This window comes from Phyllopteryx taeniolatus, chromosome 19 (assembly GCF_024500385.1).
Source record: "Phyllopteryx taeniolatus isolate TA_2022b chromosome 19, UOR_Ptae_1.2, whole genome shotgun sequence".
Lineage (NCBI taxonomy): Eukaryota > Metazoa > Chordata > Actinopteri > Syngnathiformes > Syngnathidae > Phyllopteryx > Phyllopteryx taeniolatus.
The window spans coordinates 1,982,802-2,009,957 of record NC_084520.1 but is presented as its reverse complement, the minus strand read 5'-3'; the positions used below and the strand labels follow the sequence as shown (position 1 = coordinate 2,009,957).

Sequence of the window (27,156 nt, the reverse complement as noted above, 5' to 3'; positions counted from 1 at the left end):
GTGAGCGTTTAATGCATCCAGTTCGGACGAGAGAGAGCGAGAGGACAAAATTGGGATTTTGTGTGACTCTTGTAATTACCCCCAAATTATTAGGCACTAATCTTGTACATCATAGCGACAATTGCAGTGTCTACTCCAGAACGTAGACCAGCTGGTCGGTGGAGTGGTCTGTCTCAGTCGTCTCGCCACAAGGAGGTAGGTTTGGGTGACGAAAAAAATGAACAAGAATAAAACAAAAACAAATGGAAAAAGGAAAATAAGTTGTTCTTCACGTGCTTTGTGGGAGGTTGCAATTGTTTCTCTTCCTGCCTTTTCAGGGACTCGCTAGCAATTTCAGAGCGATCATGCTTGACTGGAAGCGTACCTGGTACTTTTAGTAGCAGCTGCTCTGATCGCCTAGCGGTGGCCCACGTACAGCCTTGGAAGCCGAGTCCGTTCTCTTCCCGGCATTCGCGTTGGCTGAACAAAAGGAAGGGGAGGGGGTGGCCAAAGGCCACCCCGTAGCTGGGGAGCTGATAGCAAAAGCCAGGGAGCAAGGCAAGAACGAAGAACCAAGAGAGAGAGGCAGAGGAAGGAGCCCCTGGTTAAATACCCAGGGGGCGTGTTCAAAGAGGACCGACGACCAGACAAGACCACACTCATCAGCTTGAATCTAGTCTACATTTGTGACCGATAAAATGGGTTTAAAATCATATATTACAACCCCGATTCCAATGAACTTGGGACGTTGTGTTAAACATAAATAAAAACAAAATACAATGATTTGCAAATCATGTTCAACCTATATTTAATTGAATACACTACAAAGACAAGATATTTAATGTACAAACTGATATACTCACTGTTTTTAGCAAATAATCATTAACTTAGAATTTTATGGCTGCAACAGGTTCCAAAAAAGCTTCAACAGGTGGCATAAAAAGACTGAGAAAGTTGAGGAATGCTCATCAAACACCTGTTTGGAACATCCCACAGGTGAACAGGCTAATTGGGAACAGGTGGGTACCATGATTGGGTATAAAATGAGCTTTCCTGATCTGCTCAGTCATTCACAAGCAAAGATGGGGCAAGGTTCAACTCTTTGTGAACAAGTGCGTGAGAAAATAGTCGAACAGTTTAAGGACAATGTTCCTCAACATACAATTGCAAGGAATTTAGGGATTTCATCATCTACGGTCCATAATATAATCAAAAGGTTCAGAGAATTTGGAGAAACCACTGCATGTAAGCGGCAAGGCCGAAAACCAACATTGAATGCCCATGAGCTTCGATCCCTCAGGCGGCACTGCATCAAAAACCGACATCAATGTGGAAAGGATATCACCACATGGGCTCAGGAACACTTCAGAAAACCAATGTCAATAAATACAGTTCGGCGCTACATCCGTAAGTGCAACTTGAAACTCTACTATGCAAAGCAAAAGCCATTTATCAACAACACCAAGAAAGGTCCGCACCGGCTTCTCTGGGGCCCGTGTTCATCTAAGATGGACTGATACAAAGTGGAAAAGTGTTCTGTGGTCCGACGAGTCCACATTTCAAATTGTTTTTGGAAATTGTGGACGTCGTGTCTTCCTGGCCAAAGAGGAAAAGAACCATCCGGACTGTTATGGACGCAAAGTTTAAAAGCCAGCATCTGTGATGGTATGGGGCTGTGTTAGTGCCAATGCCATGGCTAACTTACACATCTTTAAAAGCACCATTAATGCTGAAAGGTACATACAGGTTTTGGAGAAACATATGCTGCCATCCAAGCAATGTCTTTTTCATGGTCGCCCCTGCTTATTTCAGCAAGACAATGCCAAACCACATTCTGCATGTGTTATAACAGCGTGGCTTTGTAGTAAAAGAGTGCAGGTACTAGACTGGCCTGCCTGCAGTCCAGACCTGTCTCCCATTGAAAACGTGTGGCACATTATGAAGCATAAAATACGACAACAGAGACCACGGACTGTTGAACATCTGAAGCTGTACATCAAGAAAAAATGGGAAAGAATTCCACCTACAAAGCTTCAACAATGAGTGTCCTCAGTTCCCAAAAGATTATTGAATGTTGTTAAAAGAAAAGGTGATGTAACACAGTGGTGAACATGACCCTGTCCCAGCTTTTTTGGAACGTGTTACAGCCATAAAATTCAAAGTTAATGATTATTTGCTAAAAACAATAAAGTGTATCAGTTTGAATATTAAATATCTTGTCTTTGTAGTGTATTCAATTAAATATAGGTTGGACATGATTTGCAAATCATTGTATTCTGTTTTTATTTATGTTTAACACAATGTCCGAACTTCATTGGAATTGGGGTTGTAATATAAAATACTCCCAACTTTGTACTCTTTACTCATTGGTCAACCATATAAAAGGACTGTTAAACTTTAGTCTTGGCAAATCAACTGCCTATAGTTCAATCACACTTCATGATGCTTGAGGTTTCAAATCAGGACAAACAGTTCTCAAAGTCTTGTAGCTGCATCGGTAAAGTTGACACACTGACACAGACATCAAGGCACACATTTGGAATATTTCTTCAGAGTTTGTGTAATATCAAAACAGACATTTGTCTTTAACAAACAACTGAATGGAAGTTCATGGGTTGCAGCACTCTCAAACGCCAGTGGGTGGCGCCCTTCGTGCACGCCTGTCGCTCTGTCCCTTTCGGCTGTTGTTAGTTCAAACGAAGAAAACGACTCTTTGATGACTATAAACCAAGATTTTGAGGTGACCTGCTAATTACTTTAGGGTCCAGTAGGAGTCTTTTTGTGGTAGTCTCACAGCAGGGCCGCTTGGAAGAAAGCAGTTTATCAAGTCGTGGAGGAGTCACTGTGACACCTCAGGTTGCGGGGAGCATGTCCGCGACACAGAAGTCAAAGATGAGTTAACGGCTTCCTCTAAATTTCATTAACAATAATGGCTCAATCGGTAATTATTTTTTTTTATATAAGTAACCCAGCAACAAGAGTAACTCGTCTTAACCTGGAACCGGAAGTCATGCTTCTGGGCACCTGGTGGTTGGGTGGACAGAACCGTCGGTCGACGGTAGGTAAAACCACTGGAGGGGAGAAGAGGTCGCACCGGATACACGTTCACATGGTCGAAATGCCTTTGTGGTACCACAAATAGCACCAATGGACCTTTGGTATGAAGTGTTACCTTCCCATGTTGGCACATCATGCAGCAGCCAGCCCAGACCTTGACTTCCCTTTGTAGACCAGGCCAGAGGTATTTGGCTCCCAGCAGCTTAGTAGAGGCTTTAACACCTTGGTATAAGAGGCCACAGACGATATCAGAAACCTGGCGACTCCAGCTCACAGGCACCATGGGATGTGGTTGGCCCGGGGAGACGACAGAAAAATAATGGAGCAACTCCACTGTGACAGTAAAATGTTCCGGCATAAAAGGGATACAGATCTTCCATTCTGCTTGACCTAACAGCCGAAGAGGACAAAAAAACGAAAAAAAAAAAGGAAAAAAAAAAAACCCGAATAATAATGGCGCATTCACAGTGTCAAAAAGAACAAAAACTTACAGCTGCACTGCAGTAGGGGCTGTCTGGTAAGCCTGAATGGTCCAGTCCACAGCTTGGTCCACTACCGTAGCTGCATAGTCCAGACGCAAGTGAACGGATCCAACCACCACTCGAAAGAGACAGTCAGAGAAAAGGTTTTCCTTGCGAGCCACCCGTTGGATGTTTGTAGTACTGTATATTGTGATAAGGAAGAAAGCTGACACTGCTGTCAACCAGTCCAGGGCTGAGAGGTCTTGACCATGGCGAAAGTCAGCATATTAGGAACAACAAAGGCTGTGGCTTTCCAACCCTCCAACAGGAATGAAAAGTGTCAACTGACGAGGAAACGACCAAGAACTTCCTCTCACCCAGCTACTTGCTGAAAAAGGCCAGTGGCTGCTGGGCACCGCCGACCCACTGTTCACACTGCTCCCACTGTGTCGTCGGTGCCGTCTATTGTGAGGGCGAATGGTGCAGTTCGAGATGGCTGCACCAGTACAGCAGAGTTAGACAAAGCAGTTTTAGCAATGTCAAAAGCCTCTGTCATTGTCTGGGATCAGTCCACCTCATTTGCCCTCCTGCCATGTGAGGCGTTGTACAAAGGGAGATGATGTGGGCTGTACAGGGCAGGAAACTGTTGGAAAACCTCACCATGTACAAGGAAATCCTGCAGGAAATTAATGGTGCATGGGCATGGGAAACTGGTGACAGCCTCCACCTTGGATGGGAAAGCTACAGCCCCTTTTGAAGTAACGTGGTGGGCCAAGGAAGGTGATGTACGACTGGCTGAACACACACTTGGCCAAGTTGATCATGAGGCCGTGTTCGTTCACCCTCTCATATAGTTGCTGAAGTTGTGGTAGGTGGCCACGAGAATGTCATCCAAGTGAATGAACAAGAATGGAATGTGTCCATCAGGCGCTGAAACGTCTGCGCTGTACCCTAGAGCCCAAATGGGATATCTTGTGGGTGGACCGGCACCTGGCGGTTACCACCTTGGAAAGATGGTGCTCGCCAGGTGACCAGAGAATCACTATATGTGTGGAGGACAGCACTAGAGTGGGTGTTAGTGTGGGAAGCCAACTATTCATCCTCTAAGTTGGTGGCATGTCCCAAACTACAAATAATATACTGTAGCTCTTATGGGATGCAAAACAACACTCGTTAAGATGCCTTGCAGAGTGGCCTCTGGAATTTCTGAGCGATTCCACTCAACAACTGCTATTGGTGGCGTTGTTCATGAAGTGATGAAGCCTACTAGGATGAAAGGTGAATCATCTTCTAAGACAACCGGAGCAGTCAGGTTGCAATCAATTCAATGTCCTTGTCATGGGTGTGTGTTCCGGTTTTTTTCATCCCCCTGTTTCACACACACCTGCTCCTGAGACCATCTTCACCACCTGTGCCCTGTTCACCCTAATTACCCCTTGTATTTAACCTCGTGTCTCATTCTCTCTCGTCGCCAGTTCGTTGTACCTTGTCGTCGCGTTCCAGCATTCCTTGTTTCCACGTCACAGACTGACAGTAAGACTAGACCCTGTTCCGATTATCGACCCCGCCTTCTTGCCTCATGTTTTTGGATACTGTTGCCTTTTTTGGATTGCCTGCCTGTGTACCGACCTATGCCCGTATATTAAACCTCTCTTTTTTGATACTTTTGATACGTCCATTTGTTTTGGAGTCGTGCATTTTTGGGTCCTATCCTCTGTTCCGTTCATGACAGAACGAACTGGCCATAACATGGACCCAGCAGACTCAGACCCGGTGCGCAAAGCCCTTCAAACGCAGGGTCAATGCCTCTCGAAGCAGGATGAGCAGCTTGCTGCCCTCCACCTTCATCTAGAGGGACTGTCAAGGCATCAGGACAATATGATGAGACAAGTGGCCTCGCAGTTTGAACTTGAATGAAAATGATTCAAGAGAAGGAACCAGTTGGCACAACACCCGATACCGCCACAGTACCAACATTTCCATGTGAAACAGTCACCTGCCACCTCCGCTGCAGTCTGCCCACAGCTCTCTCGACCGGAGAGGTTCTCTGGAGATTCTGGGAACATTAAGCCGTTCATCACTCAGTGCGAACTCCACTTTGAGCTGCAGGCAGCTGCCTTCCCCACCGAGCGGGAAAAAATCGCTTTCGTCATTTCCCACCTGACTGGTTGTGCGGAGGCGTGGGCTACTGCTGGAGCCGCAATTCCGCCGCGTGTCATTCGTGGGCTTTTTTCGTAAAGACTATGGAGCAAATCTTTCAATTTTCCACACCAGATCGTGAGGCAGCTCGCTCTCTTGTCACCTTACAACAAGGCAAGCGCAGGGTGTCAGATTACGCGATTGAGTTTCGCATTCTAGCAGCTGAGAGTCAGTGGAATAATCGGGGGCTACTCGATGCCTTTTTTCAAGGACTATCCCCCGCCGTCAAGGATCATTTAGTCCCGCTAGACCTGCCGACCGACTTGGACACTCTCATCGCTCTTGCCGTAAAAATCGACAAGAGGCTTTTGGATCGCGAGCTGGATGGAGATCGGCGGAGGGCTGCGTCACCGCGCACTTGGAGGACTAGCCTCGGTGACCTGCCAAACCAAGGCAGATCCCCTGCTGCCCGTCTCAATCCACTGGCTAGCGTCACCACGGATGACCCATGCAACTGGGCAGGTTCCATCTCTCCCCTGAGGAACGTCAACGCCGGCTGAGGGAAGGGGGGTGCTTCTACTGCGGGCAGTTGGGTCATTCCGTGAGGAACTGTCACGTCAAAGTTGCCGGTGCCGGTAACAAGGGTACGGGAGCGGTGAGTCTAAATTTAATTAAGGAAGACCCTACCCGAGTTCTTCCTAAAGTGACACTATGCTCTCCAGATCAAGAGATTCATACATCTGTATTTATTGACTCTGAACCTGACTTGTCTGAAGTGCCCACCTGTTACCATGACATCAAAGAAGTTTTTTCCAAAACCTTGTCAATGATGTCCTGCGTGACATGTTGAATGTGTATGTTTTTGTCTATTTGGACGACATTTTGATATTCTCCCCGGATGAGGAGACTCACATTATTCATGTCCGCTCTGTATTGCAGCAGATACTGCAGAATCAACTATATGTCTAGGCTGAGAAATGTGAGTTCCACAAGGCGTCCGTTTCTTTTCTGGGTTTCGTCCTGGCTCAAGGTGAAGTCAAAATGGACCCTTGCAAAGTCGATGCCGTTAATAATTGGCCTACTCCCACGTCACGCAAAGATGTACAAAGGTTCTTAGGGTTCGCAAACTTCTACAGAAAATTCATCAGAAATTTCAGTTCTATAGCCTCTCCTTTGCATGATCTTACCACGCCACACAGACCTTTTGTATGGAACCCACTTTGTCAGGCAGTTTTTCAGAAACTTAAATCAAGCTTTACCTCCGCTCCCATCCTTACTTTGCCAGATCTCAAACAGCAGTTTGTGGTAGAAGTCGATGCGTCTGATGCCGGAATAGGAGCAGTGCTCTCCCAGAAATCTCTCAAGGATGGTAAATTACATCCTTGTGCTTTTCTCTCCAAAAAACTGAACCCAGCCGAGAGAAATTATGACATTGGTGACCGTGAACTGCTGGCAGTCAAGGTAGCTTTGATGGAGTGGAGGCACTGGCTAGAGGGGGCACAGACTCCATTTTTAGTATGGACAGATCACAAGAACCTTGAGTATATTAAATCTGCTAAAAGATTAAATGCGAGGCAGGCTAGATGGGCTGTGTTCTTCACTAGATTTAATTTCATGTTATCCTACCGACCTGGTTCTAAAAATGGTAAGCCAGATGCTTTGTCACGTATTTTCTGCGAAGAGAATTCTTTGTCCGACCCGAAGACTATTTTGCCCAAGTCATGTTTAATTTCTGCTTTTGTTTGGGACGTTGAAACTGCGGTTAAAGAGGCTCTGAAAAACACTTTTAGCCCGGAAGATTGCCCTGAAAACAGGCTTTATGTGGTTCCGACCTTAAGAGGAAGAGTCATCCACTGGGCTCACACGAACCGTACTGTATGTCACCCAGGCATTGCCAAAACGCAATCAGTGGTCGAACAGCGCTTTTGGTGGCCTAATGTTAGGAGGGATGTTATCGATTACGTCAATGCTTGCCAGGTATGTGCTGCTAACAAGCCCTCTCGTCAACGTCCTTCTGGGGAGTTGCGACCCCTGCCAATACCACAACGTCCTTGGTCAGACATTTCCGTAGACTTTGTGACAGTATTACCGGCCTCTAAAGGTAATACCACCATTCTTACAGTTGTTGACAGGTTCTCTAAGATGGCACACTTCATTGCACTTCCAAAACTCCCCTCAGCTAAAGAGTTGATGATTAATCAGGTTTCCATGTTCCATGGTTTCCCCAAGAATGTGGTATCTGATAGGGGTCCCCAATTCATTTCACAATTTTGGAAGGAGTTTTGCAATCTCATAGGTACTACCGTCAGTCTGTCATCTGGGTTTCACCCTGAAACCAACGGCCAAACCGAGAGGCTGAACCAGGACCTGGAGACTGGGCTCCGATGTCTCGCTTCACAGGAGCCGCGATCCTGGCCTCAGAAACTGGTTTGGGTCGAATTCTCCCACAATTTCCTCCCCTCTGCATCCACTGGTCTATCGCCTTTTCACGTTGTGCATGGTTACCAACCATCTCTCTTTCCTGCCATAGCCCCAGAGTCCACAGTTCCAGCGGCATTGACCTTGGTGAGACGCTGCAGGAGGACCTGGGAGCGAGCCCGCCAGATGCTGCTGCGCCAGGGACGGTCCTACAAAGCCACTGCCGACCGTCGGAGGACACCGGCCCAGAACTACAAAGTGGGTCAGCGAGTTTGGCTCTCGACCAAACATATTCCACTCCGGGTGGAGTCCAAGAAGCTCGCTCCCAGGTTCATTGGGCCCTACCTCATCACAAAGATCATCAACCCTGTCACCGTGAACTGAGGCTCCCAAGGTCAATGCGGGTCCACCCTGCTTTTCACGTCAGCCTACTCAAGCCAGCCCGGGAGTCCCCTCTTGTCCCGTCTTCCAGGCCCCCTACTCCCCCCCGGTTTGTGGATGGGGGCCCTGTCTTCTCTGTGAAGCGGGTGTTGTGGTCTTGTCGGAGGGGGAGGGGGTTTCAATATCTGGTGGACTAGGAAGGCTATGGGCCTGAGGAACGTTCTTGGGTGCCGTCTGCGTTTATCATAGATGACTCGCTCATTTGGGACATCCACGTTGGGCATCCAGGGGCCCCGGGGCTGTCTGGCGTCGGCCGTTAAGGGGAGGGTACTGTCATGGGTGTGTGTTCCGTTTTTTGTCTTCCCCCTGTTTCACACACACCTGCTCCTGAGAGCATCTTCACCACCTGTGCCTCGTTCACCCTAATTACCCCTTGTATTTAACCTCGTGTCTCATTCTCTCTCGCCGCCAGTTCGTTGTACCTTGTTGTTGCGTTCCAGCATTCCTTGTTTCCATGTCACAGACTCACAGTAAGACTAGACCCTGTTCCGATTATCGACCTCACCTTCTTGCCTCATGTTTTTGGATACTGTTGCCTTTTTTGGATTGCCTGCCTGTGTACCGACCTATGCCGTATATTAAACCTCTCTTTTTTGATACTCTCCATTTGTTTTGGAGTCGTGCATTTTTGGGTCCTATCCTCTGTTCCGTTCATGACAGTCCTGAGGACTTTGCCACGTTATATGTACTGTAATTCCTCTCAGTTGCAACTGGCCTTCTATGTGCCTCTATGTGCTGAAACCACAAGCATCGCTTGTGCTGCCAAAAGACGGACTATCGTGTTATAGATTGCACCAACATGAGCCATTTCATTATAATTGAACAACTTGTCTCTAACGATTGTGGGTCATCACAACTCATTTACGCACTCTGTTTCTTATCTTGCTGAATTTAGCCTGTTTTAACGGGAATGAAGATTTACCTTATGTAATTTCACACTTCATGTGTAGGCAGGCACTCCAGAGACCCAACTATTTGTATACAAAGAAATAAAAAGTCACTTTTCCATAATATGTCCCTTTAAACTGTGCGTCTGCCCTTACCTGCTATTACTAAATAAATTGAATGTCTTTAAACTAGGAACTACCGTAGGTGGCTATTTTTTACACAATGCTCCTGAAACTGCTCCGTATAGATTTTGTAGAGGAAACTTAAATGTATACCTGTTTGGCCTTGGACTTGGTGATTGTGTCAGAGAGTGGCTGCTTCTTCTCCTTCACGGCTGTTTTGGAAAACAACTCTATAAACTCCTCAAAGTCCACATCAGGCTCCTCTATCGTCTCCCATACAGATGCAGAGGATATTTCCCTGATAAATATGAAAAGAGATGTATGTGCTCTGTTCGTTTTAAAGTACATCCTTGTCATATTTGCAGTCATACCGATGTCATTACAGTGGAACCTCCAAAGTTCAATGTCTCAAAGGAGTACAAGATTCTAAAATATTTTGGGGTCAAAAATAGGCCTAAAAAAAAAAGAAGTTTTTGTTTAAATGTCATTATTTGTGAACTTGCTGAGCATCTGGAGGATGCATGCTAAAGTTTTGTTTGGCTTCTTCTTTGGCTTTGTTCATTTGTGTGTGTGTGTGTGTTTGTTTGTGTGTGATGCCACCACAGTGGGTTGAAAATGAGGAAAAGTGCAACGAGGCCATCACAACCTCACAACAACATGGACAATCCACTTAAGTCAATACACATAACATACACCCCTTAATTGTTCTTGTTACACTTATTCTTTGGTACACTAAACAATTCTGCGTCTTTTTTAGATCCTTATATCATTGTCAATATACCATGTAGAGCAAATAAAAAGATCTATCTGAAAATAAACCTATGTATACATACTGTACGTGAAAAAAAAGGCCACCAGAAGAGGTTTTATCCTATTATTTTTTTCGCCATTTTAAAAATATTTTTGCTTAACTGCAAATTAACCAATTTGACCCACAACATAACTTGTGAGTTAAACAGTACAATTCCTACAAAGTAACCACAAAGCTCAATATGTGTTCTAATACTACTTATTGACAGAAACATACACTTATTAGATACATATAAAACGGCACTTTAGTTTTATGTTAGTTTTATTATGTAGAGTAAATGGTGAACTCAACTTATTTGAAAGAAATGTTAATCCTCGTACAACGTGTTTTTTTTTTAGTACACCAAAAATGTTCATTAGTAAGCTGCCGCATAACAGGAGGGTTAAAAAAAATCAGCTGTACTGTTTATAAAGTGTTGATGATGGTTTGACCCTGGAATTTATTAATTCACTTGATATTATATGTTTTGATGAAATCTAGAAAATTAGAACAACTTGGAAGATTAGACTGTGTGAGAGGTTCCACTGTATGTCTTATTTTTAGTTGTTTGCACATTCACCACAGTCACTATAACCATTTACTTTTTAGTGTGCAACTGGATTCTGGTCCAATACAGTGGCTTCATGGGTCTGGGAGGCTCCAACACTGCTTTCCTGGGTGGCCTCTCCTGGTTGAGGCCAATACTATATAGCCCCAAAGGCAGAGGCGGAGGCAAGTTGCCCAGAGCTCCTGGGGGAGCTGCAGGAACACAGATCACTCCAGGAGGAGGAGGGGCTCGGGGAGGCCCATGACAATGGGGCGGAGGTGCACTGCTCACACCAGGGAGTGGAGAAGATGGCGGTGGAGCAACACCTCCAGGGAGAGGAGGAGGTGGGGGTGGAGCTGGTCCACCACAGAGAAAAGGAGAATGTGTCGGAGCTTGTACACCCGGGAGAGGAGGAGGAGGTGGTAGAGCAGGTCCTCCAGGGAGAGGTGGAGGAGGTGGGAGTGGAGCTACACCACCAGGGAGAGGAGGAGGTGGGGGTGGAGCTGCTCCACCAGGAAGCGGAGGCGGAGGTGGTGGAGCAGGTCCACCAGGGAGAGGTGGAGGAGGTGGGAGTGGACCAACACCACAAGGGAGAGGAGGAGGTGGGGGTGGAGCTGGTCCACCAGGGAGAGGAGGAGGTGGTGGTGGAGGAGGTCCAACATGGAAAGGTGGAGGAGGTGGGGGTGGAGCAAGTCCAGCAGGGGGAGGAGGAGGAGGAGGAGGAGGTGGTGGTTGTGGTGGTATTGAACCTACTGATAAGGGTGGAAGAGGTGGTGGTATAGGTTCTGCTACTTGTCCTGGCAATGGAAGAGATGGTCCACCTGGAAGTGCAGGCAGGGGTTGCTGTTGACATGAACAATGGCTAAATGAGAGTTGCAGGAAACCATTGACTCCACCTGACTCACCGTAAGGCACTTTAAACTTAAAGCTGTCATCCATTGGTGATGTTTGCACAGATTTGGCCTCCAGGGAGCCCAGAAAGTGAGCTGCTTCAGTCTGAAAGTGAGCATCACACACTGCCCTCAAAAGGCCTTCCTCTCCTACACGGTCCTGGTCTGTTTTCATGTCTCTGTCCAGCAGAGGAGGCTGTCGCTCTAGCTCAGCAATCTTAGTCCTGAGATCTTCAATGGTTTGCTCCAGTTGTTGGATGACATTGACATGTTTTTCCTTCAGTTTCACTGTTTTCAGGAAAACCTCCTCCTGCAAGTAGAGGGAAAAAATTCTAAACAAAAAGTCATTCAGCCATTGATGGGCTGCCTTATGCTCAAGGAGCGCTTATATGTGACAAGCTGAATGTTGCATCTGCAATTGCGTGGTTTTATCCCATGAGAAATAAGGCGTAAGGCAAACTACACCCTGGACTGCATGGTTAACAGTCCTCACAGGGTAATTATGAAGACCATATTGAGCAGTAACTGAACCGTAGTCTACACGACCAATGGCCTTTATGTAACTTACCTGAATATCTTGGCTCTCATTTGGTTGCCAACCCAAGATGCCTGTATGATGTTCTAAAGAAATGGAGAAACAATGAGTTCCGACTTCCACAAATCAGTACTATACAATCAGTACATGTAGCATTCAGATGACACATATTCGTGTAACTGTTTAGTGTGCATGTGAATAATGTATATCATATATGCATATCCATCCATCCATTTTCCGTACCGCTTATCCTCACTTGGATCACGGGCGTGCTGGAGCCTATCCCTTTGGGCCAGAGGCAGGGTACACCTTGAACTGGTCGCTACCCAATCGCAGGGCACATATAAACAAACAACCATCTGCACTCACATTCACACCTACGGGCAATTTAGAGTCTTCAATCAACCTGCCACGCATGCTTCTGGGATGTGGGAGGAAACCCATGAAGGCACGGGGAGAACATGCAAACTCCACGCAGGCGGGGAGTACAAGTTGAACCCCGGTACTGGTTAGCACATCTGCCTCACATTTCTGAGGACGTCCTCAGAACTGTGAGGCACATGTGCTAACCAGTCATCCACCGTGCCTCATGTATGCATATTCATACACAAATTAAACTGGTGCAACATCATAGTGGTGTTTTAAGTTAAAGGCTCCTTGATGTGCATTACAGTTTTTCTTCATTGATTTGGGTCATTTCTTGAAACTGAGATTACATTTTGAGAACTTTAAGATCATTAGGCGAGAAGTCTTACAGTTTAGCCCAACAGCAAAGCTCACTTGTAAAAGATCATATCTCTTCCAAAACAGTTCACCTTTCTGTCACAACTAAATTCCTCTCTCATACAAATGGTCAGTGCCCCCACAATATATCACCCACTTTAGCATAGCAAAACAGTTTTTCCCTGTTGGTTTGGCTCATTTCTTGAAACAGAAGTTGATTTAGCAGTGGAGCTTCACCAGTTCAGCACAACACCATAGCTCTATAGCGAAGCTCATAACTGTCACAACACAGTTCGCCCATCTGTCAAACCTAAATTCCTTTCTCATCTAAATAGTCAACGCACCCAAAATGCATCATCCCTTTGCTGTTGCATACACATTGCAAGTGAAAATGTTAAGATGTTTGTCAATATGACAGAGGACCATTAAAATAGCCTGCATTTCCAGCTTTTAGTCTTAGCCCAGTGATTCAGTGACAATGGGTACGATAGTAGTTTCTTTGTATAGCTAACAGAATACAATAGTGTACAAAACAAAAACAAAAGCAAAAATTTGCACCCATACTGCCAAGAAAATTAACCATTTGTATTCACACATGTACATATATACTATACGCATATAAAATGTATATACAGTAAAGTATTCAGACCACCTTAAATTTTTCACTCTTTGTTATATTGCAGCCATTTGCTAAAATCATTTAATTAATTTTTTTCCTCATAAATGTACACACAGCACCTCATATTGACAGAAAAAATGGAATTGTTGAAATTTTTGCAGATTTATTAAAAAAGAAAAACTGAAATATCACACACCCATAAGTATTCAGACCCATTGCTCAGTATTTAGTCGAAGCACTCTTTTGAGCTAATACAGCCATGAGTCTTTTGGGGAATGATGTTTTTCACACTTGGATTTGGGGATCCTCTGCCATTCCTTCTTGCAGATCCTCTCCAGTTCTGTCAGGTTGGATGGTGAACGTTGGTGGACAGACATTTTCAGGTCCCTCCAGACATGCTCAATTGGGTATAAGTCAGGGCTCTGGCTGGGCCATTCAAGAACAGTCACGGAGTTGTTCTGAAACCACTCCTTCGTTATTTTAGCTGTGTGCTTAGGGTCATTGTCTTGTTAGAAGGTGATCCTTCGGCCCAGTCTGAGGTCCTGAGCACTCTGGAGAAGGTTTTCCGTACAGGATATCCCTTGTCCTTGGCCGCATTCATCTTTCCTTCGATTGCAACCAGTCGTCCTGTCCCTGCAGCTGAAAAACACCCCCACAGCATGATGCTGCCACCAACCACCATGCTTCACTGTTGGGACTGTATTGGACGGGTGATGAGCAGTGCCTGGTTTTCTTCACACATACCACTTATAATGAAGGCCAAAGAAGTTCTATCTTGGTCTCGTCAGACCAGAGAATCTTATATCTCACCATCTTGGAGTCCTTCAGGTGTTTTTTTAGCAAACTCCATGCGCGCTTTCAGTGTCTTGCACTGAGGAGAGGCTTCCGTCGGGCCACTCTGCCATAAAGCCCCGACCGGTGGAGGGCTGCAGTGATGGTTGACTTTCTAGAACTTTTTCCCATCTCCGACTGCATCTCTGGAGCTCAGCCACAGTGATATTTGGATTCTTCTTTACCTCTCTCACTGAGGCTCTTCTCCCCCGATTTCTCAGTTTGGCCCTTCCCAGCTCTGGGAAGGGTTCTGGTCATCCCAAACGTCTTCCATTTAAGCATTATGGAGGCCACTGTGCTGTTAGGAACCTTAAGTGCAGCAGAAAGTTTTTTTGTAACCTTGGTCAGATCTGTGCCTTGCCACAATTCTGTCTCTGAGCTCTTCAGGCAGTTCCTTTGACCTCAAGATTCTCATTTGCTCTGATATGCACTTTGAGCTGTAAGGTCTTATGTAGACAGGTGTGTGGCTTTCCTAATCAAGTCCAATCAGTCAAATCAAACACAGCTGGACTCCAATGAAGGTGTAGACCCATCTCAAGGATGATCAGAAGAAAAGGACAGCACCTCAGTTAAATATATACGTGTCACAGCAAACGGTCTGAACACATATGGCTGTGTGATATTTCAGTTTTTCTTTTTTAATAAATGAGCAAAAATCTCACCAATTCCATTTCTTTTCTGTCAATATGGGGTACTGTGAGTACATTAATGAGGAAAAAAAGAACATAAATGATTTTAGAAAACAGCTGCAATATAACAAAACATTTGAACAAACCAGTTAAATACAGAGAATATAGTCTGGTCAGATGAGAGCAAAATTGAACTGATTGGATGCCATAATGCACACAACGTTTGGAGGAAAAATGGCACTGCACATCCCCCTAAAAACACCATAGCAACATGATGGCAACAACGGAGGTAGCAACATGATGGTGTGGGGCTGCTTTTCAGAAAATGGTACTGGTAAATTTCACATTATTGAAGGAAGGCTGAATGGGCAAATGTACCGAAACATTCTTGACAAAAACCTGCTGTCATCTATGAGGATGATGAAAATGAAACAAGGGTGGCCATTTCATCAGGATAATTATCCCCAAAATACTGCCAAGGAAAGTCTTAATTGGTTTCAAAGAAAAAATAATAATAAAGCTGGTAGAATGGCCCAGCCAATCACCTGACTTGAATCCAATCGAAAATCTCGGGAAACAACTGAAACTCAAGGTCCATAAAAGAAACCCACAGAACCTTTAAGGTTGGAAGACTGCTCGTGTGGACGAATGGGCCAAAATCACACCACAGAAATATTTGCGACGAGTTTCAACTGTGTTTGTCTGTATCTATATAGCGGCACGGTGGGCGACTTGTTAGCATGTCTGCCTCACAGTTCTGAGGACCGGGGTTCAAAACCCGGACCCGCCTGTGTGGAGTTTGCATGTTCTCCCCATGCCTGCATGGGTTTTCTCTGGGTACTCCGGTTTCCTCCCACATCCCAAAAACATGCCTGGTTGGTTGATTGAAGACTCTCAATTTCCCATAGGTGTGATTGTGAATAATAATGGTTGTTTGTTTATATGTGCCCTGCGGTTGGCTGGCGACCAGTTCAGGATGTACCCCGCCTCTCGCCCAAAGATAACTGGGGAAGGCTCCAGCACGCCCGCGACCCAAGTGAGGATAAGCGGTACAGAAATTGGATGGAGACACACACACGCACACACACACACACACACACTCACACACACACAGCTGTTTGGCAGCATTTACAATCATGGACCACGAGCTAAACATACTGTTTGATTGGCCACCTGAGATGTGTGAAATTCTTCACTTGTTAGTTCAAGTTCTACTTTCACCTGACTGTCAAATGTGTGATTCATTCATATTATGGTCTTGACAAATTTTGAACAGACTATTATACATGTGATGACTTCAAAAATGAAAGGACAGTGACATGTTTTGGAGAGAACAACCATTAGACGGAGAATCACAAATCAGTTTACACAAGATCTAAACACTAGGCTAACTTTGTGAACTGTAGGCTATCTGTACTTAAGCATTGGCAAAGATGTACTGAGACATTGAGACATATACTGAAACAATAGAAATTTGATGAAAATAATTAAAAAGTGTAATTTCTGTTGTGAACTTCAGAACAACTCATTGGATCTTTATACTTATTGGCCCAAATGTTATTGTACAACATCTCTGTACATGACTGTTGTCATGAAAATGTGAAATTGACTTTTTTTTTTTATGATCAATTGAGTAACATGCATGTTTGCCCATTTACCTACAAACAATTATGCTAAAAATTGTACTCTGGACGCTCCATACTGTGCATAGAGGTGTTCTCACCTGTATCAGTGACTCTGACTCCAGTCTTGTCGCTACTCGGCCTGAAGTCTTTAAGATTACCTGGTTGCTTCCCCTCAAGAGGATCAAGGGAAAAAGATGGCTGGTTAACAGCAGCCCATGTATACAGCTGGTCATGCTGAGAAAACACAATGTTATTATGTAAAACTGCATAAATATCTTTTTTTAGAGATTTAAAAAATCCACAGCTGCAGCTACATACATGGAACTTAGCTGATCCAGCAGAAGTGATATGCGTAGGGCTGGCCCCCAGCTGTTGTCTGAAGCAGTCAGTGAAAGGCAGGAGAAGACCAATGGCTAATATTCTGGAGCAGAGCCTCTCAGCTTCCTCTGGCTCCTCCTGCTGCTGTTGAAGGAGCAGTTTCTCTAGGAGGGTTCTACCTGGACATCCAGAAACCAGCGAAAATATGGAACAGTGGTTTAGAAATCAATTGACTGTTATTGCATCGTACGTTCACATTTTTGGTCCTTGTCGGACCTTAATTTGGACCAAATTACATTTAATTTGTTACATTACGACTTTTTGCGTCTTTGCTGACCTTCATAGGTAAAAACAAAAACAAAGTGGCAGCGGCAACAAAGATCACCCTTTGAATATGGATACTTCTGACTCTAAACATTATGCTGTCTATCACTTTGGTAAAGGTAGTCTGATCAGACCATAAAACCGTGTACCAGAATTGTTTAGATTTGTCTAGGTACGTTTTGGCAAATTCCAGCCTTCCTATTTTTCTTGCTTACCAAAAATGTTCATGGGTCCGTTGCGTTTTTAGTAAAAAAAATATTGTTATATATTTTTTTAAAACAGCACAATAAAAGGACACAATATATAAATCAATGTTAAAAGTCGACTTTGGAATACCCCTGGCTGCCTATAACCAGATAAAGATTGACATGTCCTGTCGGCAGAATGGCATGGTCCCATGTGGTTAGTACATGTGCCTCACAGCAAGGTTTGAATCTCGGCTTGAACCTTTCAGTTGTGCGGTTTGTTCTTCTCCAATTACTACATCCAAAAACATGCTTGGTTAAATTGGACGCTCTAAATTGTTAAGTGAAATGAAAAATACTTGTGTAGACAGGACCATTGCAATCACCTGTAAAAACATCTTGGAAGCTGCATGTCGCAACTTGTCCACAGGAAGATCTCCTTGTAGCACAAATAGGTTGGCTTCCTCCACCTCTGTAACTGTATTCTTCTAAATCCCTATAGTCACCATTGTTGAGACTGCACCTCATTCTTCTCTCAAACTCCTCTGTCCAGTCAGCTGAGCGACTCAGAGTACCAGCATTGCTTCGGGAGCACGGCCTTGGGACTTGGTGATCACCACCCATCATCCTGAGAGCAAAAACTGCCATAATAAGAAAGCTGAGAAAACATCTTTTTGTAATTACCCCATTCATTTTTGCAAAACTGTTGCAAAACTGATGTGATGTATTTGTGGAAATACTGTAAATACTTGAATTGTGGGTCAAAAATTACCCCCCCCCCCCCCAAAAAAAAATGTTAGTGTATCTTTTTTCCTTTCTAATCCTTAAATTCCCTCACAGTATGTTCCTATCCATCCATCCATCCATCCATCCAGCCATCCATTAATTGTGGAAACAGGGTCTGAGTTGGACATGGGTCCTGGTATCTTGTCTCACAACAATACTGTCTCATTACCTCCATGGTAGTGTTAACCTTTGTCAGAGAGGTTAGTTTCATTGCCATTTGTTAGCAGGATTGTGCCAAAAAAGTACCCTAACCTCAGCTAACAGCTACCACTCATTTTTGGAAAAATAATTGCTTGAGGGGTCCGACAGAGGGCTCTGTCACACAATGACAGATAATTGTGAACAAAGATCTTTCTTTCTGACCCACATAATAATTCACCGATGTGTCAAAGGTCGCAGTGTAGTGGCAACTATTGCCAAGCAGGACTTTGTCAGATTTTTATTTATTTTTTCTCTTAAGTATGTGGCTGGTATTGGCAGCCTTCGCAAGTACCCTCTACCTTGAAATGAGGCCGGTATCGGCCCGCTGCCAACACCTGGTATCGGTACTCGCCCATCCCTAGTCCATTCATAACAGCCCTCCGAAGTAAACCATACCTACGATGCGGCCCAGCACAAAAATGAGTTTGACACCTCTGATCTATGGAGAGGAAAAAGTTTTGGATCTTAAAAATTTTCATAGGTTTACGTTGACATATAAATAGTAATGTACTCGTAAATTTTGGTGAAGATCAACCAGTGTTTTTGGACATTAATCGACGTAACGCTTTTGGCCGGGAGATCAATGCCCTTGTCATCCGATGTTATAACAGCCTTCAGCTAAAGTCTGCGTCTGTCACACATTGTCACCTACAGAAACGCTTTCTGATCTGCAGAAACTCTATTGGAACATCTAATAGGCATTTGCTGTGTAATTAATACAAAATTGAGCTGACGAAAGCCGTGTATATAAATGCAGAAATTATTATGCAAAGCACTTCCTCTATGGGATGCTATACCTTGCTGACGTGGAAACGCATCGATAAAATCATAAATACCAGGCTGGTTGTTCTGATATTCTCAGAGGTGTACGTGGACATTAATAGGAATGTATTTGTAAATTCTGGTGAAGATCAGCAGGTGCTTTTGGACATAAAGCAACATAACGCATGTCATATGTATCATGACGTGGCTATATCTTCTTTCCTCAAGGAGGCATTTCAGTGGTCGATTCCAACATGTTTCACCATAACAATTTTTGCTCATTATAGGCAACAATTACACTGCAGAATAAATAGAAGTTCAATGAGGAAAGGTCCTTGCCTTCTGCCATCGACATGTCAGGCTGTGACAGGCTGATGTGTCCAAAATGTGGGCGGGCCAAAATCTGGCTGAAAATCAAACATTTAATCAGAAAACGAGCCTAAAATTGCTGAGTAAATTTCGGTAGGAATTTTGTCTGCCGACATAATTTTTAAGTCTAGACCTATGAAATAGGTACTACTGGTCTCACCATTAACTAGGTCCTTTAAGCTTTTGACACTATTCTAATTTATTGAGATGTCCCTATATATTTGCTAAGTTGGCAACACTACTTGAAACTCGGCCGTTTAAGAACAATTAGCAGCTCGTTCACTGGCAACCCAGGTGAACGTAACATGCTGGAAAGGTAACTCATTTGCTTGAGACAGAACTGCAGTGAAGTGTCACGATTGTGTGTTAATTGTGCACTGTAATTCTTTAGATATTTTGACCGACTAATGTCAGAGATATTTTATTCAAACACCTGGGAGTGGTTTGTTAAATTGTAAAAAAATAAAATGAAAAATACGTGTCATATCAACATTTGTGTCGACAATCACTACCACTAATTAAAATGTCAGAAGACACCTCTCCACACCTAATGACAGTTACCTTTGGAAGTGATGATGGGCTCTTCTTAGTGACATGGGGCTATGGGAGGGAGACAGAACTGGTGAGTGTCCTGGTGAGCTGAGTTGTCTTGTGGTGGTCTTGATGTATGAAGGGAAGATGGGAGGGTGGGCTTTCACCATGGGGTTTGAGGGAGAAGAGGCCTGGTTGGACCTGTGGATGTTTTTGGCCAATGTGGGACTACCTTGGGAAGGTGTGAAGCAAGCACTGTTCCTCGTGGAGGGGGACGCATTGGTCCCAGCAGCTGCTAAGTGGTTACTTTCTGATACAATACTTAAGCAGTCTGCAGGTGACTCAGCACTTGCGCATTCTTCTAGCACATTCCCTGTAACAATTCTTACCATGGTAACACAGCTTTTTTTGTGGTTGTCGAGTGGAGGAATCGGCGCTTCATTCATACCAGGCTCCCACTGCACTTCACTCTGGTTTTCACCTCCTGCTTCCTGCTCCCATTGTGTGCCCGCACTGTCCAATGTGCGATCGGGGAAGCTGTTGCCGGCAGTTGTCATAGGAACTGGGTTGACTGCAGCCCCCCTGGCCGTAGCGATGGCAATGACTGTGGGCGGGGACTGCTTCACCGGGGCATACTGGTCTTTTGTGACTATAGTACCATTAACAGAGGACTTTCTTGCATTCTTCCCCTTCCCATTGATCTCCCGATCCCTCTCCGTTTCTTTCCCACCATCATCCCGAGTTTTGGATTCCTCTTTGAGGGAGGAGAAGTGCAATCCTTCTGGTTTCTCAGTGCGCTTGTCTATTTTCGACAGGGCTTCGACCTCCAAGAAAGACAGTGCATCTGATCCAAGCTCTAATTCCGGCGTCAGTTCAAGTATTTCAGTGGGGGGTAATTTAAGAGCTCCATTACTCTGCGTTCTCTTTACCTCTTGACCCTTGCTAACACTGCTTTCACCTTGTACCTGTGACCCAGTAACCGTGTCAAGCCCTTCATGTTGCTGTTGAAGCCTGATAGCAAGCTGGATGTCTGCTAACAAATCCTCATGATCTGCTGCTGAGTGGAAGCTGTAAATGTCAGTGTCAGACCCAGAACTCCCACCTTTCTGACCTCCATCCTCTGTGGGAGAGGCTACTGCTTCTGCTGCATTCCATGGCTTCTGCTCACTTTTGCTTTTACCTTGTGTCTTTTTTTCCCCCAGGGAGTCTGGTTCAGTGTCTGATGGTCCGAGCTCATCTGCAGACAGATCAGGAGTTTTGGCCAGCTCATTGTGATGCGATGCGAGCACATATTCACTCGAGCCTGTTACTGAAGAGCATGCATCTTTACCTTTGAGAGGATCCTTTCTCTTCCGGATAGAAAAAATAGATGACTTGGACTCACATTTGTTTTTCTTCTTGCCTGGACCTGTGCCATGCGTTCCTCCTCCTCCTCCTCCTTTAGTGGTGCATGTCTTTTTACCTTCATTTTTACCATAGTGTTTCTTACCATCCCGCCTTGTCACGTCCCCTCCTCCCTCACTCCATCCTTCTTCCAGTGAAGGGTAGGCTCCATTACCAGATGCTGCTACAGATTTTTTTTGTTTAGCTTCCTGGTTGCCCATGTTGCCTGAGAATATCAGCTGCTACGTCCTCTTCCTTGTAATTTAATCCTGAGGACAGGTAGAACACTTTAGTCTCTGGTGAATGAAAAGCTATCACAGCTTGTCATCATCGATATTGAAATCCTGGTTGAGTGGGGATTCCGACCAGATCAACACTCGTTCATGGTTGCCGTAGCTCTATGTTGATGCTGATTTAGGAGAGACAGAGCAATCCCACCCACCCCAACGCCACCGCCTATGATTCCCTTTATTTCCCTTTGAGATGCACCCTCCCCCTCCTCTCCATCTGCTGAAGAGCATGACGCAAGCATTGCATGCTCAGTGGAGCTTAGTCAGGAAAGCATGATGCAAAAGATGTCGCGCAGATGGGACGAAGACAGAAAAAAGTCATACCCAATAAAAGGAAGAATTAGCTGCTGCGAGGGTGACAAAATGCTCATTCACTGCCACTCTAGTTCCTCACTACATTACCCATGATTCTCAGTTTCCAGCTGACTAACCAATGTGGAGACGAGAAAGGGGTTTGCCTTCTAATTGAATTTTGTAACGGATGAGCCATTTCTTAAATAAATTCAAATTCCCACTGTCCAATAAAATGATTACTTCCTGAATTCAAAAATTGCGTATTAGAACAACATTTAGTCATTTTCCCCCATTCATCCATTTTCTACACGCACATCCAAAACATACAAGGTGATGACGGCATAAACATGTTTAACATTACAAACAATATTCATAGTTTATAACATTTACACTTGGAACTTTTTCTTTTTTTCAAACAATGGGTCAATTTGGGCGGCACGGTGGACGACTGGTTAGCACATCTGCCTCACACTTCTGAGGACTGGGGTTCAAATCCCGCCTGTGTGGAGTTTGGGTGTTCTCCCTGTGCCTGCGCGGGTTTTCTCCGGGTACTCCGGTTTCCTCCCACATCCCAAAAACATGCGTGGTCGGTTGATTGAAGACTCTAAATTGCCCGTAGGTATGAATGTGCGTGTGTATGGTTGTTTGTTTATATGTGCCCTGGGATTGGCTGGCGACCAGTTCAGGGGGTACCCCGCCTCTCACCCGAAAATAGGCTGCAGCACACCCACGACCCTAGGGAGGAAAAGTGAAACAGAAAATGGACGGATGGGTCAATTTGACGCACAACATAAGAGGATGGTAAAGCAGTGTAGCAGAGTAGCCTTGTTCTTTGTTCCCTACAGTTTGTGTTACATCACTGAGTATTCTGCAGTACACACTTTGCTGCACACAAAAATGATAAATAAAAGAAATTATAAATAATTATTTTAAGATAAGGTTTTCTGGAAAAAATATCACACACAATTGTTTGCGATAAGTGTCTCAATGGTTTGGTTTATTCACCTTAAATTGGACTTGTGATTTGACACACACAATCGTTTCTTCCTGTAGACTACATCATACAAATGAGTGTTGCAAGTTCCATGAAATATTATCATCATCACATCATCACAAAACACTCATCTGTGTGTCCATTTAAGAGAACAAACAACAACAAAACACTAAAATGTATTTAAAAAATGAACAGGGTAGGGTAGGGTAAACATTGCTTGTTAAAATCACTCAGGAATTGTAAATAAATTGCCATTTGCACATTTTTGTATGTACTGAATGTACAAAAAATACATGGGAATGGGTCATATATATATATGTTTTACTGCAGCTTCATGTAAATCCGTCTGACTGTATAACTGCCCCCTGTTGGCCAACGCATGCACACCAGAAGGAGCATATTTATGGCAATTCCATTCATTTCAATGGAGAAAGATGATTTGAGTTACAAGAGTTTAGAGATACGAGCGTTGTCACGGAACAAATTCAACTTGTATGTCAAGGCACCACAAATGAGATAACCAGATAGATAATATTTCATAATTATGGTCAGATGTTTGAAAGAAAAATGGTCTTTTGTTGATAAAGTTGAAGTTGGTCCTTTTTCCGGATAACATTGATTGTATGTTATACAGTAGTGAATACAAAATTGTATATATCTAAAAAAGTAATTTAACTTGTCCTGTCAGTTGCTTAGACATGCGCTATGATGGATCTGTATGCTGTAACATGCCAGAACCATTTTGAAGTTTGATAGACTTCCTCTGTTGCACTTTGTATTGAGTTAGATATTTATTGAAAAACCAGTCAATAAACAGTAAAAGGTTTGAGAGTGGACAAACAGAGGGAAACCAGAGAACGGAACAAAAACAATGACAACAAAATAAAACAACAGCAAAACAATTGTAGTATATGACTACAATAATATAGAAGTTGGATTATATCTATAGTGTATACAGTATGGGTACTGGTGAGGAAAGCAAAATAAGTAGCGAATAGGACAGGGTAGAACAGGACAGGACAGGACATTTATTGTGTGAATGCTCAGGAGCATTCATGCATGTGGTATTATGCACCAAATTATTTTATGCAGCGCAAAATGAACACTGTAATCTTGCCCTTTTGGCAGACTGGGTACGGCGAGTTTGTAGATCAGCCTCCACATCTGTTTGTGTGAGCAATCAACATCAATCTGCATGTGCAAACCTTAAATCAGGCCCTTTGTGCATAATTCTGATGTCAGAAATCCGTTTACAAAGCTTAAATTAGTTCAATGAATAATGATGGGGTGTTTAATAAGTGTGTAGGAATTTGTAAGCATCAAAGTACAGGTCTGATTTTTTTGTAGGGTACTTTAAAATCATGCCTTGTCAAAACGTTTGGGGAGTATCTGAAGAAAACCTACGCAAGCCTGAGGAGAAAATGCAAAACTCCACAAAGGAGGGCCTGAGTTTAAACCTGAACCCGTGACCTCTTAACTGTGAGAAAGATGTGCTAACCTATACAACTGGGTGCTGCCTTAGTCATTTTACTTTCAAAGAAAAATGTCATTTGGAGAATAGCATCGATAGCTATCTATCTATCTTGGAAACAGCAATCATTTTCCTCTATTAATTTGACCTATGATCAAAAAGTGTGACAAATGTCTGTATCTGAACGTTTTCAAAGATGATATCATCATTAAATTGCCTAGTTCTTCCGAGGCTGTTGCTGTGTAAGCATTGGCGAGATTTTATTTGGTGCCCCCCTTCATTTGTTATAAGAACCATTTTCTTCTAAATGCCATGGTTTCTATGGTGGAATTGCATATCAGGGGTTATAATGCTCTTCACTGCTCCCCTCCACTGAAATCTATTCAGTGGTTAGTTGTTGTTACCACAAGAACACTTCCTCTGAATCCAAGATGGTTGACAAACTGCCACACTTGTTGACCACTGCTGGAATATCCTGCCAGTCTTTTTACTGGAGGAGAACCAGAGAGGTAAAAAAATAAAATAAAAATGATATGCCGATATGCAGAAACATCTAAGGAACAATATTCTTCTTTTTGTTGTGAAAAAAATATTTCAAAGAACTAGTAAATTGGAATTACACATGTCCAGTACTCTGGATGTCATGTCATTGGTTAGTATATTTCCAGTGTAAGTCATGTGGTGTTTTTACTTATGGTTATGACTATCTAGGCTTGTAAGTGGGTGCATTTTTAAAACTGTTATAGGTTAGTTATTTCAAATCGAATATACTTGTGCCGAATATTTGCAGTTTATGTTGGCAACACTGTTATTTGGGCATATGTTCTAGACCTCAAGGGACCTCAGGAAATCCAGTGATGATGAGTAGCTGAGAACAACCGAGACATACAGTCATGGCTAAAAAGTTTTTAGCCAAGACTGTATTGTCTAATTATAGAGTAGAAATAATTTCGGTAATCCTAATTGACCTGTGTCTTTTTTATACAGTCACGAGATTTGCTTCCTTTTCTAGGAAACTGTAAAATGAATGCTGAGGGAAGAAGACTAGTCAATTTCTTTACGTATCGGTTTCCTGGTAAGTTAATTGATGAGATGGTGTAAGTCAAGTACATAAAGTACTTGAGATTTCTCTCGGCAGATTCGGCACAGGGAGTCACTGGTCCCGTCTCATGAAGTCAAAAATGCAAACAGACGCCGGGATGCAGTGTATGCCATTATGCCCTGGATGCTTTGTTTGCTTTCAACCAGCCTAGGATTGATGAATTTAGCATATAAAAAGGTTGATTTGAAAAGAAATATTCAGAGAAACAGACTGTTCGATGATGCAGATGTTCATAGGTTGGTCGTTGTTGCTGCAATTCCAGTCCTGCACCCTCACAAACCTTTTGAAGATGTTAGCTTAGTGGAAAGCTTCGTGGTTGGGCGCTGTTTATTTTTATGATTATTATTCAGGACAAAAAAAAAATAGGCCCTTACAATGTTAAAATGTGTGAAAGTGTGCTACAATATGTTTTAAAACATAAAAAGAAATAGTTGTTAATAGGTTTATCATAAAACAAAATTTAGCACATTCTTCTATTGTTTGTACTCGTTTATGGTAAAAAAAATATGAATGTTTGTCTTTCTTCATGCCCTAAAAAGAATAAAAATCGAAACAAAATATATATACATAAATATTGTCATTTGTTGAAATATTAATTGGACATTGCTTTAAATCTGAATCAATGTCAGCATTGCCATTTTAAGAGTTAATAGTTTTACAGTATGTTAAATCTTTTTCCCAATTTTGTGGGAAAACCTCTGTCTTTGGGAAGAGTATCGGAATTTCTGAGGATCGCAGTACAGGTCTGTTTTTTAGTAGGGTAAGCATGTCTTGCCAAACTACAATTTCGAAATTGTAATATTTGAATCATACTTCTGGTCTACATTTGATCTTTCTTTCGGCAAGCTGCAGTATTCCTCTTATTAAATTGAAGCTTGCTTTTATTTTGATTCCACTGGCACATTAAGATATCTTTGAACGTTGTTCGAAAAGTCTTGTTACACAGGGCGTAGCACATAGGGTTGACTGTGCTATTCACGTAACACAACCAGTAGCCCAGTGCCCAAAGCGTTCCTGGGATACAGTCTTGGCAGAAGGCGTTAACTAAGACCATTATATTGTAGGGCAACCAAGTCGTAATGAAGGCCAAAAGGATGGCACTCAGTGTTCGTGCTGCTTTCTTGTCATTTGCCTTTTTGTCATTCTTGCGCTTGTTAGCCTCTGTCTTGGCTTTCGAGGCAAACTTTTTCGCCATGGCCGCATCTGTTATGGAGATATTTCCAGGGGATGTGTCAGCAGGTAGTGAATGGGTTGACCCTGATGATTTTCTGTCCTTGTCCTTTGCCCTTTTAGTCTTCTTTCCATCTATAGAGGACAAATGAGACATCATTAATTGTACAGTATGTCATATGCTGGATTTAAAATACACGGTTCAAGTGACACAATTCCATTATTTTTTTTTTGTTCTCAAGAGGTACAATTTGGATATGCATCATGGTAAAGAGAAGGAAA

The 27,156-nt window shown here is 43.5% G+C and overlaps 2 protein-coding genes across 15 annotated transcripts in view; both read right to left on the bottom strand.

The window, feature by feature from the left end:
- fmn2b (formin 2b) overlaps nucleotides 1–22,229 on the bottom strand; it is a 52,058-nt gene extending 29,829 nt beyond the window's left edge. For 4 of the 14 annotated variants that reach the window (XM_061756273.1, XM_061756274.1, XM_061756275.1 and 1 more), the window contains exons 1-7: nucleotides 20,201–22,149; nucleotides 17,908–18,149; nucleotides 17,013–17,191; nucleotides 16,793–16,928; nucleotides 12,301–12,353; nucleotides 10,898–12,042; nucleotides 9,659–9,803 (exon numbers count right to left, since the gene is read on the bottom strand). In XM_061756273.1, coding sequence (XP_061612257.1) covers nucleotides 9,659–9,803; nucleotides 10,898–12,042; nucleotides 12,301–12,353; nucleotides 16,793–16,928; nucleotides 17,013–17,191; nucleotides 17,908–18,149; nucleotides 20,201–21,774 — 3,474 coding nt within the window. In that variant the 5' untranslated portion in view covers nucleotides 21,775–22,149. The other 10 variants (XM_061756272.1, XM_061756271.1, XM_061756268.1 and 7 more) reach the window with 7 other exon arrangements.
- Nucleotides 22,230–23,115: 886 nt separating this feature from the next.
- chrm3b (cholinergic receptor, muscarinic 3b) overlaps nucleotides 23,116–27,156 on the bottom strand; it is a 47,111-nt gene continuing 43,070 nt past the window's right edge. The window contains exon 6 of the mRNA XM_061756277.1: nucleotides 23,116–27,009. Coding sequence (XP_061612261.1) covers nucleotides 26,525–27,009 — 485 coding nt within the window. The 3' untranslated portion in view covers nucleotides 23,116–26,524. The remainder of the gene's footprint in view (nucleotides 27,010–27,156) is intronic.